The following is a 19,159-nucleotide window of genomic DNA, read 5'->3' on the forward strand; positions in this document are numbered from 1 at the left end:
ATATTATAATTCAGCCCAGTAGCTACAGCGCCCTCATTATTGCAGTATATGAATGACTAACCTCGTATTGTGGATGGATTATCTCAGTTGTTCTCCTGGCTGAAGTTTGGTCCTTTTACAACATCCTGCCATGCGATTTCATTTGTTCCTGACCACCGAGAACACTCACGCTAACTTTTATCGAGTGGAAAAAAAGTTAGCTTGGTTATATTATGCTAACATAGCTGTGTCGCTAGCGGTCACGTAGCACATCATTATATACCAGCTAGCCAAACTTTAGTAACCCTACAAATGTCACTGCTGTTTCGTTTTCTGTCTTCATTTATGCTGGAAGTGATAGCAGAGCTGTACGTTTTAATTTTTTCAGAAATCTCTCAGTCAGAACATGCTATATCATGTTTAGGTGAAAGCTAGCGAGCTAACTTCCTGCTAACTTCTAACTCCGTTAAATGTAATAAATTCTGTTTTCATGGATGCCTGGATGTTAAACTTCATAGTTACACCTGGTAAAGCAGCAACGCTGATCATTTTATTAAAGATGAAAGAATTGAGACAGTTTTTAACTCTCAGTGATGCTGCAGTGTTCGTTTGACTTTGGGACCTGAAGTGGACGGAGTTTAGGACCCAGATTACTCCGCGAGGCTCCTGACTACGGTAGGTAGTGCGGCTTCGTAGCTCAGCAAAGTCGTACTAAAACATTTTGGACAGATTTTTGTGCGCCATGTACCACATAAAATCGGTTCGAGGTCAATAAGCACAACCATAATTCATACATGCACCGGATTATAAGGCGCGCTGTTGATTTTTAAGAAAATTAAAGGGTTTTAAGTGCGCCTTATAGTGCGGAAAATACGGTAGTCAGACTTGCTCTGGATTCTTTAGTAGTTAATGAACTTAGACGTGTACGAGCTTTGGAAACTGGAGTGGCTGTTTCTTGTTAGCTAACTGTCTTGTGGTTCTGCTACCATGCTTAGTACTTCATTGATGAGCCAAAGTTTAAAAATACTGACCTGTTTTGGGGCAGATCACGCCATTAGTGTTAACGTTGTGGCAGACAGGCGCATTTTTAGCTCCCAGGAAGAAAGCGATGAGGTAAAATATCCTCCCTTAAAGATGCGTGTTTTAAAGCCTATAAATGCCAAAAGAGACAATTAAAAAATATGACTCAATAACACAGAAAAAACGTTCTCACTATAGTAACCTCACATCCATTCAATGACATTCAACAAAAAAATACGAGACTTATATAAGGTGTTTTAGCTACACAAGGCTCATGTGCAAAATTAAGAATGAAACTGTAATAATCTGTTGCTTTTCCTTTAATTTAATTTTAGAAAAAAGTTTTGGTTACTGCTTTTCACACACATGCATTCACTCATACTGACACACACACACTGGTATTGATTTAATCATTTTGGCTTGGCAGGAAACATTTGGCCTCTATTTTCTGCAGTAGCACACACACAGAATTTCTAGACACACATACTTTGGTATTAAGTTATTTGGCTGAACATTTTGGCTACTATTTTTTTTATATCTGGAGTATACACACACAAACACGCACACATACAGAGATAGGATTTAACTTTGTCTTGGCAGGCAGAAAATGTCTCCTTTTTATTTTATTTGTGCATCCACACAAGCACACATATAAGAGTACACACACACACACCAGTGCACACACAATGGGCAGTAATCCCCCTGTACATGCAAGAGCTTTGGGCAGAGCAAGGATTTTCCTCTTCAAAGAGCAGACCACCCATTGCAGCATCAGAACAATGGTGGCCGAACTCCGGAAGATTTCATGTGGTGGCAGTTGGAGTTACACACACGCACACACAAACACACACACTAACAATCACTCACATATCAAGATCCACAGACATTATGCTTATGCACCCAACTCCTGGGATCAAGCACATCTATACAACCTTACATGCATTTACCCTCACACTGACCACCATTTGGAGTTAATGGAAAGATGGAGGTTTTTGTGGTGACACGCAGACAGCCAGACATGGAGCAGATCTGGGATGTGCATGACTGGAGGGGCCAGGCACTCAACAAAAGAGTGAAGACAATGAGTGAGAGAGGATTGAAAAAGAACCGGAGAGAAATAAAGGGATGAAGGGACGGAGGGGGAGACTGAAGTCCAGCTGTTTCCACTCCTGAAAGCCGCCTTGTGTTGCGCTGTTGCGTTTTCTCTGGTCTTTTTGTCTTTAACGCTACTCGACTGTCCCCTCTGCACCAGGCAAATTAAAAGAATTCGATGTTTAAAAGGAGTCATTTGAATTCAAAGACAAAGATATTGGGGTGACAAAGAACATTCCCCGTGTTGTGGAGGTCTGTTGCCACATATGTTAGATTTCCCCCTCACATTGACTCGCACACTTCCACCCACACCTTTTCCTCTTTTCTTCTCTTTTGTCAGAGAATAAATTCATTCTCTGTTTCTGAGCAATTTGTTCCTTGTGGACATTCAGGATAATCGACTGTATTGTTGAAAGTCTTTCTTTTTATTATTTTCACACTGAAGGCGGTTGGCTGGGATGGAAAACAGATGCAAACACTGGCTGCAGCATCTACTGTGTAACATTAAGCTATTTGGTATTCACACCTTGTCATTTTGCAGCTTCTTCTGGGGGAAACTTAAAAAAAAATCATCCATGAAATTGAAGTTTAATTCTGGAAAGTAAAAGCGTGTGTGTGAGTGTGCGTGTGTGAGGATGGGGAGGAGGGTATTTGTGTCCAGCTGGTGGAGTTTTATATTTCTGTGCGTGATTTATTCCTCTCAGTTTACAGTTGGCTGTCAAACTTCATGGGTGAAAACTGCTCACATTGCAGAATTTCTGAGGCAACACAGATAATGTTTATTTGTTAGAGAATTTACGAGTCCCTGTTCCTGTGCTGTTGTTCCATTGTTGTCGTGCCGTCTGTCTTTCTTGGGCTCACATGCATCCACGTGCCACTTTCCTTTATATCTTTTTTTTTTCTGCATTTAGATGCAGTGATTTAGTCTTGATAGGTGGGTACATATCCTCCCTCGACATCACCTTACCCAGCTATTTTATATAATGCTTATTTACAGCAGAAAAAAATGCTGCCTCCACATTAATTCATCAGTAGTAAAAACTGTTACTCACACTTCTCTCAATAAATACCCTTTTAAGTGCATTTTGCTGACATGTTCACTGTGCAACTTTTAATTGTAATGGAGAATTTCTTGTATGTTGACAGCGGACATATTTCTCTCACCAATTAGCCATCCCCACACCCCTACTCCATATCTGCTGTTGTTATGTGTTTTTTGTCCTAAAATCCTGAACTATTTATATCACACCACTGGGACTACATCTTTTTTAGTCAGTTGATGTTTGTAATGTTCTCATGTTGGTTAGCGCTCGCTCTGTCACTTGCTAGCGTGCTAATTTGTCCTGCTTCTCGATGCTTTACCTTACTTTTAGCTTTTAAGCTAAGGCTAGATAAGCTACAAAAACATAACTTGGCTTGTGTAGATTAGCTAGCCAGACTGCTGTCACACCACACATATAAGCGTTTCTATTTTAGTTAATAGATTTTGAAAGCAACAATCATAGTAGTAGAAAAATGTTTCTCTAACGCTGCGTCCACAAGCGAGTTGCTTGTTGCACATCACTTTAAATCCGACAGCTTTTCACTTGCTAACATTTCGAGTCTAATACAGTATTTTTACTACAAGGTTGGTCAACAATATCCACCTCATGTTTATTCTGCTTGTATTTGCTCGAAGTCATCAAATTTTCAGTCGCTGCCAGCGTGGGCAGCTTAGGAAGCTAAAATTAATTTAATTTAATAATATTAAAGCTTAACTAGCAGGTGAGAGAACTATTAAATAAATTTGAAATATTTAACATTGGTGTTATCTTTTTTTAAAATAGGTATATTAAAGTTAGTATAAACTATTTGTGTGAGTAATATGTTGTAATTGTTGTCTCAGGGTTGTCAAATTAGTTTTTACATTTATTTATTTGCTTTTTATTTTGAGGTTAGTTTAGAGTTATTTTACAGAGTTGTTTGTTTTACAAAAGGTTTCTGTTATTTAGTATTTAGTAACTAATATTACGTAACTTTTTTCAATTTCTTTTGTTTTGTTATCATAAGGTTTTGGATAAGGTCAAGTTTAAGAAATTCAAAGCCATAGGTAAGTTCAACTCAGTTTTATTTATATGGCACCAAATCACAACAACAGTCGCCTCAAGGCGTTTTATATTGTAAGGTCGACCCTACAATAATACATGCAGAGAAAAACCCAACAATCATATGACCCCCTATGAGCAGCACTTTGGCGACAGTGGGAAGGAAAAACTCCCTTTGAACAGGAAGAAACCTCCAGCAGAACCAGGCTCAGGGAGGGGCGGGGCCATCTGCTGTGATTGGTTGGGGTGAGAGAAGGAAGACAGGATAAAAGACAGTGGCGTGTCTTCATTTAACTTAGCAAAGAAGTAATTTTAAATTATTAAAATTTGTCACAAAACATCATTTGTTCCCATTTTTTTGGCAATCTACAAAAATGCCAAAGATTTCACAGCAAAAATAATATTATTACCAAATACAATGTGAAAGTATACCTGGATGATATACAATGGAGCGCTGTTACTCGTGGATTGACCTCCTCAGAGCTTGGACCTCAACATTACTGAAGCTTTGTGGGATCATCTTGACAAAGAATGGAACAAAAGGCAACCAACATCCAAATATCTTTGGAATGTCCTTCAAGAAGCTCTGAGAACTATTCAAAGCACTTCACTCAACTTCTACAACTGAGTAGAATTACAAACAAAAGAAAGTAAAAGCACCCCTGTGGTGTATGCCTTAAGCATGTGCACCAACAGTAAACAGACAAACGCTCGGTAGATGGGGACTGAGTGACTCGGGCTCTCCCCAGCCATTGCTTATATTGAGAGACAAGCCTCTAGCTCCTTCTCCTATTGTTGTCATTTTATTCTTCATATTTTTATTGTACACGACTTCAGATTTTGCATCAAATTTGTTTCCATGTCCCTCCATCCCTCCATCCAAAATATAGAAAAATTAATAAATAAAGTTACATATGTAAATGTGCATATACAGCTTTACATGGACAGTTATTGGGGCATATAAAATGGTCATATATCATTAATCAATAACCACTGAGCAAATGTGTTTATGTGACAAACGTGATGCATGCATGCAGCTAAATTTATGATATAGATTTCTTTATATTTCTAAATATTTTCCTAGAAAGAAGATGGGGCCAGGCTTTTGCAAACTTTTAAAAAGTTATAAAATGACATTAATATTTTGCCTAAATTATACCTGGGTGATCATTCTTGCAGTCACATCTAATTTATGGTATAACTGGCTGCCTTAAAAGGAGCTCCAGCAGCATCGTTGGATTTTACTTTGATTTATTCAGTCTAGCACAGATTAGCTGCATAAACATGATGAGGATTTCTGCTGTTTCAGGAGGAATCACTGCCATGACGTCTAAAGTCTGGGACCAAGGGTCTGTGTGCGCAGTAAAAAGGTTAATTAAATACTGTACTGTAACTGACTACAGCGTGACTTTGTGAGATTGGCACTGACACATATCAGCGGCGGTTTTCGGTCGCTGTGCAGCAAATCCTGCTCCGCAGAGGGAGGGATAGGTTGCATTATCCACATCACTAAACCTTTGTTAGGTGATGGACTCATCAAGGGTGTCTATGCTGCTCGCATTCTACGTTTGTGTGGTGTTTTGGATGTGAAATAGACAAGTTGTGTAAGTCCTACAGTGTTATCCAGTTCAAACAGCAAATCATATTTCATCATACTTTTTGCTCAGCTCATCTGGTCAGTTCAGTTTTGTTTTTTTTCTTTATGAAAAGTGTTTGGTCCTCAGCAGGTCTTAAAATTAGGTAAATAAAACCATAAATGATCTACACAATATGACATGCCTGACTGTGTGATTAGTTTGTTTAACAAAAAGTTGAAATGCAGAAACAGTGCATGAAAAACTAAGCACACATTGCTGCTTCCATAAGTATCAGAATGGAACGTAAAAGCCGAGTACTGCTGATCAAATATACTGAATTCATCCATCCATTCGCTTCCGCTTTTCCTTACTTAATCAATTGATTATCAATATAAAAGCCTTATCTTTGGCAGTCTGTCTGGAGCATTCAGGTGTTTGTTGTAATGCCACAGAGAACAGACATCAGCAGTGAAGCAGCTGCTGCTGACATCAGTCTGGGAGGGGTTATAAGGCCATTATTAAACATTTGAAATCATTATCTTACAGCGGGAAACATTATTCACAGGTGGAAAAGTCTTCAGTGGGAGTGGAAATCCCATCACTGTGCACTGCTCAGAGAAAAGACAAGAGCTCCTGTACAACTGGGGCTCTGCAGGCCTCACCTAACATGTTAAAGCTCAGGACACTACATTTAAAAAAAGATGGCATGTTTGGAGAAAGTCTCTTCTCAGCAAACAAACATGGCAGCATGGCGCAGGTTTGCAACATTGCATCCGAACAAACTGCCTGACGTCTCGAACGATGTCCTTTAGACAGATTAGACCAAAGTAGTAACGTTTGGCTAAAATGCACCGTATGTTTGTTTAAAACCAAATACAGCAGAAATAACTCTAACTGTCAAACACGGTGATGGAATATTTGGGCTTGTTGCCACAGTACTTGCAGTCAATCAGTTGACTATGAGCCTTTCATTAATATACCAACGAATCTAAGTTTGGCATAGTCACAGTCCAGATCTGAGTGGACCATGAGAGAGCTGTGTATAATCGAGGGCTGACAAATCTCTCGCATGTAATCGATGTGACATATAAACAGAAAACTCTTACTTTACATTATTGCTGTTAAATGTGGTTCTTCCAGCTTTTCAAACACCACGTCTGCATTTTAGCTCAGTTCTAGCTGAATAAACTACAACAAATCGTGTGTTTATCTGAGCTTACCTAATCTTTAAACATTATAAGGATCATTTTATGTTTCCTGATATGCTAAAAACTAAAATTGTTCTAAAACTGAAACATGCTCGTTTTTTTAAATTGATTATTTGTAAGAAAGCTGCTGAGCATCATTCAGTTTTACTCTTGTTTTCTTGGGCCACAGTTTTATGCTGGTTTTCTGCCTAATTTCCAGTATTAGAAGGAAATAATTTTGTAGCCTTAGAAAGCCACTGTTAGCTAACTGCCCAGCAGAGGATGGCAGTGGGACAGTTTATTACAGCCACAGGGCCAAGAGAAAAGAGAAAAGAGAATACTGAGTTCTGTTCCCCAGGTGGACACAAATACAACAGAATAGTTCGGTTTCTCTGTGTCTTCACAAGCACCAAATATTCTTCCATTATGTGTTTATTCTTCTGTATTCTGTCTTTGTTTCTTCTCTCTTACAGCAGTGATCATTAGTATGACCATCAGCCGTATTGTAGTGCATTTGTTGTTAGATTTATTAAATTCACAGCCCCCTGGTGTATTTTTTAAAGAGGCTAGCAAAACAAAATCTATGAATGCTCTGCTCTGGTCAGCAGTATCACCAAAGGCATCAGCTACGGGCTGTCGACAGTCTCACAGAAGTCTTTCTATTAACATAACGAAATCCACACATGTGTGTTTCTTGACTCGAGGTGATATGTGTCCTCTTGAAGGCCAGAAGATGCACCTTCCATCCAATATTCATTCTAGTTATTGATAAACAGCAACTATGCTCTTGTAGTCTGGGGCTCTCCTTCTAGACCACTCTCCATCAGAGAAGGACCTCATCATCTGTGCACGTTAATGGTGTCCACTGAATGGCTGATAACAAGTGTTACTGTGGCCATAATCTGTGTGTAATGAATGAATTCACTGTGACTGTTTTTCTTTTACCCCCATTAACTTACTTGAAATGTGTGAGAGTAGCGTGTGGCACAGAGAGGTAGATGTTAGACTTCAGTAGCCGCGGTGCAGGCTTTGGCATCGCACTTTAAAGCACAGGCCAGTTGGCACCCGAAACACATGCCAATTATTGCATCAGTCATGTGCAGGGATTTTATGCATTTTGGAGCACAAATGGAAATTCTGAAAGTAAAGCACAGAATTCCCAGCGGTCCCGAGAGCTTTGATGGGTATATGATTGGTATATGATGATATTTTAGAGCGTATTGTTCCTCCAACATTGATTTATTTGGGGATGACTAAGCCTCAGATGCCAAACCCTGAGGAAAGGGAACAAAAAGGAACATCTTTTGATTATCTGTGTCCGTGTGCCTTTGTTGAGGTGCAGCCCCTCATTTATGGGCCTTTTTTGGTGTCTGCTTGACAACTAAACACAAGCCAAACAAATTGGAGCTGTGTTAGGGAGCGGGGGCGGCCCAGACCCAAACTGCAGAGATGGGCACTCTTTGACAGCTGCTTTCATCTTGTTATTATTCCTCCTTCACACTCAAGGATTTTTGGGCTTCCTAAAGTATTTCTGTCGCTCTCTCCTTCCTCTTCCCCTCGTTTTCTTTTTCTGTCACCGGGCTGTGATTGGCTGTTATGACAGAGCCGTCACTGGGCTGTCAGCCTCTTCTAAAGCTCGGTTTAATTACTCCTTTTCACTAACATGACACGTTCATGCACAGATGCGTGCAAACTCGCACACGCATGGGAAAGTCGCTCGCAAGCGCACACATGCTGACACACAAACCGGCGTGCTCAGCTGCGTGCCGCGTCGTCCTGCCAGCGACAAAAAAAGAAAAACGCTGCGGTGATTGAACCCTCCGTCAGCCGTTTTACCTGACAAAGCAGACCCCCAGATGTTCGTCAGTGTTAGCTCTCTGTTTCCCAAGCCGAGCTTTGAAAACATTGTGTAGAAGTACGAAGGCCCGGCTACTGCTGGGTTTGATGAGCGAAGATCGATCACGCGTCCTGCTGCGCCAAGCTTTGAACAGCCAATTATGGCTGCTGAAATAGAGCAGAGAATGCACGTTGACTTGAAGGAGGGAGACTTTGATTGGAAGGGGATGATGGAAAAGAAGGGGCTAAAGATGCAGCAGTTATTGCCGTAGTCTATAAATGTTTAATATTCTGCTTTGTAAAGACAACAATGATCCTCCTCATCCATCCTTCAGATAAAGATTCCCTGACGGATGCATTCAGCTATGCTTCCATTAACAGAAGACAGCAGTGCACTGGGTTGAGACCTTGACTGATGGAGGGAATCTAAGACAGATGTACAGATTTACTCGAAATATAGAGGAAAACAACTAGAAAGCCTTGTTGCATGTGAATGCCAAGCCATCTGAGCTGGGTTTAAAGTTGTCCCTCTTCCCCTCTTTGTGCTGATATCTTCTTCCCGTTTCTGTTTCCCTTCTCTCTCTTTCTCTCATCTTTTTCCTCACGTACACATCTCCTCTCCCTCCGCTCGTGTCATTTCTTTCTCTTTCTTCACCCTCGAAAATGATCCTCCACCACCCCGTCTACTTTTCCTTATGGAATCTGGCCTCCTGATCACACTCCCCATTCATTCTTTTCTCCTTTCTTTCATTTTCCATCCTTCTTACCACTTTTCCCCCTTCCCTGTCCATAACGTTCACTACTCCACTTACCCTCTCAGGTACCCTCCCCTACGACATCAAGATAGTAATTGCTGGAAATCATGAGCTGACCTTTGACCAGGAGTTTATGGCAGACCTCATCAAGCAGGACTTCTACTACTTCCCTTCAGCTTCCAAGCTCAAGCCGGAGAATTACGAGAACGTCCAGTCACTGCTGACCAACTGCATCTACCTGCAGGACTCCGAGGTCACCGTGCGGGGCTTCAGGATCTATGGCTCCCCCTGGTGAGTGACTCTTTCTGCATATTAGAGCTAGGGCCACCACAGTATGTGGAGTATTTTCTTAACAAAGGATTGACTCTCTGGTTTTCTTATAGAAACATATAAATCTGCTGACACGAGTCATGCAGTAGTAACTTGAAGATTTATAATGTGATGCAATCTGACATGTGGAGGTTTATGTAGTGGTTTCCACATGCACATTGCACTGGCTATGCTCAATAACACATCCAGTTTTCATCACAGCATCCACTTGAATTTTGAGTCTACTTTCTTCAAGGTAGGAAAGTTCTTAATATCCTTTTTCATTCTCTACTGGCATATTCTTCTAGCAAGTGGAGAGTCAGAAAACCAAGTCCGTACTGGAAATATCCTTTAATTTACTGTGAATAAAAAATGAATCCCATGTATATTGTGAGGGTCTCACTGGGTCAACACTCAGTCTTTAGTTTGGCTGTTCCTACTTTTCTACACAAATAATCTTGGTGCAAACCTCAGGCGAGCATTCAGATAAACAAATACACTGTACATGTGACACAATGAATGAGAGAATGGGACTGTTAGTGGTTCAGCACTTCCTTTCTTGCCCTTTGTCTTGAAGCAAATGCATCTGTTCATGAGTTGGGCTCAAACCTGAAACCGAATTTTGTTTTTATTTTCCTTGAAAAAAATCACAAAAACACATAATTCTGGGTATGTCTTGATGCATCTCAATCATCCAGGAAAATAAATCTCCAAAAGTTGATTCTGTTCATCTGGACGTAGCGTTTTGTGGGAGAAACGTTTCATCATCATCAGGTGACGTCTTCAGTCTCAGCTGACTGCAGGTTTCAATCTTATAAACAGGACATTTGCATAATGACTGAAACCAGCCCACTGAAGGAACAATGGGCTGGAGGTCAGTTCCTTAATCATAATTATGCAAATTCTCATGACCATTGATCAACAACCACTGACCAAAACCCACTGATCAATGGCCATGAGTACCATTCATGGAGAGTTGGGGAATGGCTGCAATCACAGCATGTAAGATGACGAAAGATGTTAAATCCTCATCCTTAAAAGAGTGTCCACTGGCCTGTAGGTGTAAACAGACTGCAGAGTCCTGACATGACGAGGTCGCTCTTCTGTGTTGTGCCATGCACTTCGCCAGAGGTTGTTTGGTTTCCCCGATTATAAATCCTGGCAATCCTCCTGCACTTAACAGCGTACACTATGTTACTCTGTTTGTGTTGGGGGACCCGATCCTTGGGGTGGACCAATTTTTGGCGCAGCGTGTTTTGGGGTTTAAAAGCCACAGAGACCCAACTCTCTGTGAATGGTACTCATGGTCTTTGATCAGTGGGTTTTGATCAGTGGGTTTTGGTCAGTGGTTGTTGATCAATGGTCATGAGAATTTCAAATCAACTTTTGGAGATAATTCTGGGTAGCTTTCTGATAAAGCTTTAAAGAGTGTTTTTGCACCAGATGGATTGTTGAGGTGACATATTACCCAAGAAAGTTTATATCTTCATTCTTTTAATTGCTTAACCAATTCACTGTTGCAGAGGGCAGAGCTTATCCCAGCTGGGTGAGAAGTGTGGCTCTGGTAAGGCTGCCGGCCCGTCACTAACACAGAGACAGCCAATTTAGAATCAGTAAGAAGCCTAACATGTGTGTCTTAGACTGTGTGGCAGTACCCAGGCCAAATGAGAAACCATCGCTAACAACTGCACCGCTGTGCTGACGAGCATCATAACAAGTTTAAATTCCTCTGTTGCAAACAAGCTCAGCATTGTCAGTCACTCGTCTTGTTTTGATCCATTGTCAGGGCTGATGGGCATTTACATGGCTGATATTTTACCAGTCTTTACACCGAGTATTTTGACACGGTGATCAACAATGTTTGTCCTTTTCTGACCTAAGTATGAGCTAATCCCCCCCCCCCCAAACATTTAAAAGAGAGTTTTATGAGCTGCAGTTGTCGTCCTCCAGTGTGATTCTTTACAAGGTTTTATAATTATGAAGAAGAACGTTCCTGTGGTCTGACGGGACCTTTGGAATCACTAAGATTGATCAGTTATCTGCTTCTGTATTTATCTGGATTTGCTTTCAGTTTTCCAGGATGTGATCACATGCATGTGTGTAAGTGGTTTGATGATGATGATGATGATGATCAGGTGTTTTACTGACAGGTTCCCAGGGACACTGTTTTAGTGTGTGTGTGTGTGTGTGTGTGTGTGTGTGTGTGTGCTGGGTAATTGGTTTGCTGTGATAGCAGGTCCCCCTGACTTTACTGCTCAGGCCACTGCAGAGAGCTGCCTGAGGTGAGCAGAGATAGATGGAAAAGTCAAGAAGGAAAAAGGCAATAGGGAACGGAGAAGTGAAAGAGCCTGCGGAGGGCAGGAATCACTAAGTTTAAGAATATAATCCAGCCACTGTTATCATCGTCAATGCCCTGTACCAACACAGAGCAGAGCAGCTATCTGAACGCTACCCCAACAGAGGTCGATTATCTTGTTGATAGTTTCACCTCCTCACTACGTACGACTCTGGATACTGTAGCTCCGGTGAAAACTAAGGTCTCTAATCAGAAGTACCTGACCCCGTGGTATAATTCTCAAACACGTACCCTAAAGCAGATGACTCGTAATCTGGAGAGGAAATGGCGTGTCACAAATTTAGAGGATCATCATTTAGCCTGGAGAAATAGTTTGTTGCTTTATAAGAAAGCCCTCCGCAAAGCCAGAACAGCTTACTACTCATCACTGATTGAAGAAAATAAGAACAACCCCAGGTTTCTCTTCAGCACTGTAGCCAGGCTGACAAAAAGTCAGAGCTCTTTTGAGCCAACCATCCCTTTAATGTTAACTAGTGATGACTTCATGAACTTCTTCACAAATAAAATTTTTATCATTAGAGAAAAAATTACCAATAATCATCCCACAGATGTAATATTATCAACAGCTACTCTTAGTTCCATTGATGTTAAGTTAGACTCTTTTTCTCCAATCGATCTTTCTGAGTTAACTTCAATAATTACTTCCTCCAAACCATCAACGTGTCTTTTAGACCCCATTCCTACAAAACTGCTCAAAGAAGTCCTGCCATTGATTAATTCTTCGATCTTATATATGATCAACCTATCTCTAATAATCGGCTATGTACCACAGGCCTTCAAGGTGGCTGCAGTTAAACCTTTACTCAAAAAGCCATCTCTAGACCCAGCAGTCTTAGCTAATTATAGGCCAATCTCCAACCTTCCTTTCATATCAAAAATCCTTGAAAGAGTAGTTGTCAAACAGCTAACAGATCATCTGCAGAGGAATGGTTTATTTGAAGAGTTTCAGTCAGGTTTCAGAGTTCATCACAGCACAGAAACAGCTTTAGTGAAGGTTACAAATGATCTTCTTATGGCCTCTGACAGTGGACTCATCTCTGTGCTTGCCCTTCTTGACCTTAGTGCAGCATTCGATACTGTTGACCATAATATCCTATTAGAGCGATTAGAACATGCTGTAGATATTACAGGTACTGCACTGCAGTGGTTTGTATCATATCTATCTAATAGACTCCAATTTGTGCATGTAAATGGAGAGTCCTCTTCACACACTGAGGTTAATTATGGAGTTCCACAGGGTTCAGTGCTAGGACCAATTCTGTTTACATTATACATGCTTCCCCTAGGCAGCATCAATAGAAGACATAGCATACATTTTCACTGCTATGCAGATGACACCCAGCTCTATCTGTCCATGAAGCCAGATAACACACACCAATTAGTTAAACTGCAGGAATGTCTTAAAGACATAAAGACTTGGATGGCCACTAACTTTCTGCTTCGTAACTCAGATAAAACTGAGGTCATTGTACTCGGCGCTGAAAAGCTTAGAAATATGGTATCTAACCAGATTCTTACTCTGGATGGCATTACCTTGGCCTCCAGTAACACTGTGAGGAACCTTGGAGTCATTTTTGACCAAGATATGTCCTTCAATGCACATATTAAACAAATATGTAAGACTGCTTTCTTCCATTTGCGCAACATCTCTAAAATTAGAAATATCCTGTCTCAGAGTGATGCTGAAAAACTAGTTCATGCATTTATTACTTCCAGGCTGGACTACTGCAATTCATTATTATCAGGATGTCCAAAAAGCTCACTGAAAAGCCTTCAGTTAATCCAAAATGCTGCAGCAAGAGTACTGACAGGGACTAGAAAGAGAGAGCATATTTCTCATGTTTTGGCTTCCCTTCATTGGCTTCCTGTTAAATCCAGAATTGAATTCAAAATCCTGCTCCTCACATACAAGGTCTTAAATAATCAGGCCCCATTCAATTCAATTCAATTCAATTTTATTTATATAGCGCCAAATCACAACAAATGTCGCCTCAAGGCGCTTCATAGATACAGAGAAAAGCCCAACAATCATATGACCCCCTATGAGCAAGCACTTTGGCGACAGTGGGAAGGAAAAACTCCCTTTTAACAGGAAGAAACCTCCGGCAGAACCAGGCTCAGGGAGGGGCGGCCATCTGCTGCGACCGGTTGGGGTGAGAGAAGGAAGACAGGATAAAGACATGCTGTGGAAGAGAGACAGAGATTAATAACAGATATGATTCAATACAGAGAGGTCTATTAACACATAGTGAGTGAAAAAGGTGACTGGAAAGGAAAAACTCAATGCATCATGGGAATCCCCCGGCAGCCTACATCTATTGCAGCATAACTAAGGGAGGATTCAGGGTCACCTGGTCCAGCCCTAACTATATGCTTTAGCAAAAAGGAAAGTTTTAAGCCTAATCTTAAAAGTAGAGATAGTGTCTGTCTCCCGAATCCAAACTGGAAGCTGGTTCCACAGAAGAGGGGCCTGAAAACTGAAGGCTCTCTCTCCCATTCTACTTTTAAATACTCTAGGAACAACAAGTAGGCTTGCAGAGTGGGAGCGAAGTGCTCTAATAGGGTAATATGGTACTACAAGGTCATTAAGATAAGATGGGGCCTGATTATTTAAGACCTTGTATGTGAGCAGCAGGATTTTGAATTCAATTCAGGATTTAACAGGAAGCCAATGAAGGGAAGCCAAAACAGGAGAAATATGCTCTCTCTTTCTAGTCCCTGTCAGTACTCTTGCTGCAGCATTTTGGATTAACTGAAGGCTTTTCAGTGAGTTTTTTGGACTTCCTGATAATAATGAATTACAGTAGTCCATTCTGGAAGTAATAAATGCATGAACTAGTTTTTCAGCATCACTCTGAGACAGGATATTTCTAATTTTAGAGATGTTGCGCAAATGGAAGAACGCAGTCTTACATATTTGTTTAATATGTGCGTTGAAGGACATATCCTGGTCAAAAATGACTCCAAGGTTCCTCACAGTGTTACTGGAGGCCAAGGTAATGCCATCCAGAGTAAGAATCTGGTTAGATACCATATTTCTAAGCTTTTCAGCGCCGAGTACAATGACCTCAGTTTTATCTGAGTTAAGAAGCAGAAAGTTAGTGGCCATCCAAGTCTTTATGTCTTTAAGACATTCCTGCAGTTTAACTAATTGGTGTGTGTTATCTGGCTTTATGGACAGATAGAGCTGGGTGTCATCTGCATAGCAGTGAAAATGTATGCTATGTCTTCTAATGATGCTGCCTAGGGGAAGCATGTATAATGTAAACAGAATTGGTCCTAGCACTGAACCCTGTGGAACTCCATAATTAACCTCAGTGTGTGAAGAGGACTCTCCATTTACATGCACAAATTGGAGTCTATTAGATAGATATGATACAAACCACTGCAGTGCAATACCTGTAATACCTACAGCATGTTCTAATCGCTCTAACAGGATATTATGGTCAACAGTATCGAATGCTGCACTAAGGTCAAGAAGGACAAGCACAGAGATGAGTCCACTGTCAGAGGCCATAAGAAGATCATTTGTAACCTTCACTAAAGCTGTTTCTGTGCTGTGATGAACTCTGAAACCTGACTGAAACTCTTCAAATAAACCATTCCTCTGCAGATGATCTGTTAGCTGTTTGACAACTACTCTTTCAAGGATTTTTGATATGAAAGGAAGGTTGGAGATTGGCCTATAATTGGCTAAGACTGCTGGGTCTAGAGATGGCTTTTTGAGTAAAGGTTTAACTGCAGCCACCTTGAAGGCCTGTGGTACATAGCCGATTATTAGAGATAGGTTGATCATATATAAGATCGAAGAATTAATCAATGGCAGGACTTCTTTGAGCAGTTTTGTAGGAATGGGATCTAAAAGACACGTTGATGGTTTGGAGGAAGTAATTATTGAAGTTAACTCAGAAAGATCGATTGGAGAAAAAGAGTCTAACTTAACATCAATGGAACTAAGAGTAGCTGTAGATAATATTACATCTGTGGGATGATTATTGGTAATTTTTTCTCTAATGATAAAAATTTTATTTGTGAAGAAGTTCATGAAGTCATCACTAGTTAACATTAAAGGGATGGTTGGCTCAAAAGAGCTCTGACTTTTTGTCAGCCTGGCTACAGTGCTGAAGAGAAACCTGGGGTTGTTCTTATTTTCTTCAATCAGTGATGAGTAGTAAGCTGTTCTGGTTTTGCGGAGGGCTTTCTTATAAAGCAACAAACTATTTCTCCAGGCTAAATGATGATCCTCTAAATTTGTGACACGCCATTTCCTCTCCAGATTACGAGTCATCTGCTTTAGGGTACGTGTTTGAGAATTATACCACGGGGTCAGGTACTTCTGATTAGAGACCTTAGTTTTCACCGGAGCTACAGTATCCAGAGTCGTACGTAGTGAGGAGGTGAAATTATTAACAAGATAATCGACCTCTGTTGGGGTAGCGTTCAGATAGCTGCTCTGCTCTGTGTTGGTACAGGGCATTGACGATGATAACAGTGGCTGGATTATATTCTTAAACTTAGTTACAGCGCTTTCAGAAAGACATCTACTTTGATAAAGTCCACTCTCCACTGCTGCGTAATCAATTATTGTAAATGTAAATGTTATCAAGAAACGATCAGACAGGAGAGGGTTTTCAGGAAACACTGTTAAATGTTCAGTTTCTATGCCATATGTTAAAACAAGATCTAGAGTGTGATTAAAGTGGTGGGTGGGTTCTTTTACATTTTGAGAGAAACCAATTGAGTCTAACAACAGATTAAATGCCATGTTGAGGCTGTCATTTTTAGCATCAACATGGATGTTAAAATCACCCACAATAATTATTTTATCTGAGCTCAGAACTAAATTAGATATAAAGTCTGAGAAATCAGACAGAAACTCTGTGTAAGGCCCAGGTGGACGATAGATGATAACAAGTAAGACTGGTTTCTGAGTTTCACAGCTGGGGTGGACAATGTTAAGCATCAGGCTTTCAAATGAATTAAAAGTCTGTCTTGGTCTTTCATTAATTAATAGACTGGTGTGAAAAATTGCTGCCACACCGCCCCCTCGACCTGTGCTTCGAGATTTCTGGTAGTTAGAATGACTCGGGGGTGTTGATTAATTTAAACTAACATATTCATCCTGCTGCAACCAGGTTTCTGTAAGGCAGAGTAAATCAATTTGTTGATCAATTATTAAGTCATGTACTAACAGAGACTTGGAGGAGAGAGACCTAATATTTAATAATCCACATTTCACTGTTTTACTCTTTGGTTCAGATGTGGATACTGTATTGTTCTTTCTTTGTAAATGTTTAAGTTGTTTGTTGCTGGTTTTTAGTTTGTTTTTTGTCTTTTTGGAAGCAGACACAGTCTCTATGGAGATGGGTTTTTGGGGGGGTAGCAGGAGGAGAGAAGCTGCAGAGAGGCGTGTAAGACTGCAACTCTGCTTCCTGGTCCCAACTCTGGATAGTCATGTTTTGAGGGGTTTAATAAATTTGTCGATATTTCTAGAAATGAGAGCTGCTCCATCCAAAGTGGGATGGATGCCATCTCTCCTAACAAGACCAGGTTTCCTCCAGAAGGTTTGCCAAATATCTATGAAGCCCACATCATTTCTGGGACACCACTCAGACAGCCAGCAATTTAAGGAGAACATGCGGCTAAACATGTCACTCCTGGTCTGATTGGGGAGGGGACCAGAGAAAACTACAGAGTCCGACATTGTTTTGGCAAAGTTACACACCGATTCAATATTGATTTTAGTGACCTCCGATTGGCGTAACCGGGTGTCATTACTGCCGACGTGAATTATGATTTTACTGAATTTACGTTTACCCTTAGCCAGCAGTTTTAAATTTCCTTCAATGTCGCCTGCTCTGGCCCCTGGAAGACAATTGACTATGGTTGCCGGTGTCTCTAGCTTCACATGTCTGAGAACAGAATCACCAATTACCAGAGTTTGGCCCCCAGCGGGTGTGTCACCGAGTGGGGAAAAACGGTTAGACACATGAACGGGTTGGTGGTGTACCTGGGGCTTCTGTTTAGGACTACGCTTCCTCCTCACCGTTACCCAGCCGCCTTCTTTCCGCAGCTGCTTGGGATTTGCCGGGGAACAGCTAGCGGGGCCTACGCTATCTTCGGCTGCACCAGCTACAGGGGCCTGGCTAGCTAAGGGTGAGAGAAGGGTGCAAAGCCGAGTCTCCAGATCAGTAATCCTGGCCTCCAGAGCTGCAAATATGCTACATTTGTTACAGATATCATTACTGCTAAAGGAGGCCGAGGAGTAACTAAACATCTGACACAATGAGCAAGAAAGTGCAGAAGGGACAGGTGAAGTAGCCATGGTGCTAACGGGTCGGCTACGAGCTAAGCTAGCGAAACAGTACAGAGACAGAGAGTGAATACTTTGGCTATAAATTAGGTAGTGAGTACACAGAAAGTGTGCTTCGGATGAAGCACGTGAAGATTATACTGTGGAAAAAAAAGAATGTATTTAAAAGTTGTTAATTAAACTGCTAAGCAAATAAGCTACTCAGAAACACCACTGTGTTTGAGCAGGAACAGGAAGCGATACTATACCACAGAGCGAGCGAACACCAAGTGACAGCGCCACCGACAGGACAGACCCATCTTATCTTAATGACCTTGTAGTACCATATCACCCTATTAGAGCACTTCGCTCCCGCTCTGCAGGCCTACTTGTTGTTCCTAGAGTATTTAAAAGTAGAATGGGAGGCAGAGCCTTCAGTTTTCAGGCCCCTCTTCTGTGGAACCAGCTTCCAGTTTGGATTCGGGAGACAGACACTATCTCTACTTTTAAGATTAGGCTTCAAACTTTCCTTTTTGCTAAAGCATATAGTTAGGGCTGGACCAGGTGACCCTGAATCCTCCCTTAGTCATGCTGCAATAGATGTAGGCTGCCGGGGGATTCCCATGATGCATTGAGTTTTTCCTTTCCAGTCACCTTTCTCACTCACTGTGT

General features: G+C 41.1%; 1 protein-coding gene across 1 annotated transcript in view; it reads left to right on the forward strand.

The window, feature by feature from the left end:
* The window catches only part of mpped1 (metallophosphoesterase domain containing 1), a 99,940-nt gene that overhangs the window by 27,017 nt on the left and 53,764 nt on the right, over positions 1-19,159 (forward strand). The window contains exon 4 of the mRNA XM_006806508.2: positions 9,596-9,821. Within this exon, the coding sequence (XP_006806571.1) occupies positions 9,596-9,821 (226 nt within the window). The remainder of the gene's footprint in view (positions 1-9,595; positions 9,822-19,159) is intronic.

This window comes from Neolamprologus brichardi, chromosome 17 (assembly GCF_056152115.1).
Source record: "Neolamprologus brichardi isolate AB-2024 chromosome 17, ASM5615211v1, whole genome shotgun sequence".
In the NCBI taxonomy this organism is placed as follows: Eukaryota; Metazoa; Chordata; class Actinopteri; order Cichliformes; family Cichlidae; genus Neolamprologus; species Neolamprologus brichardi.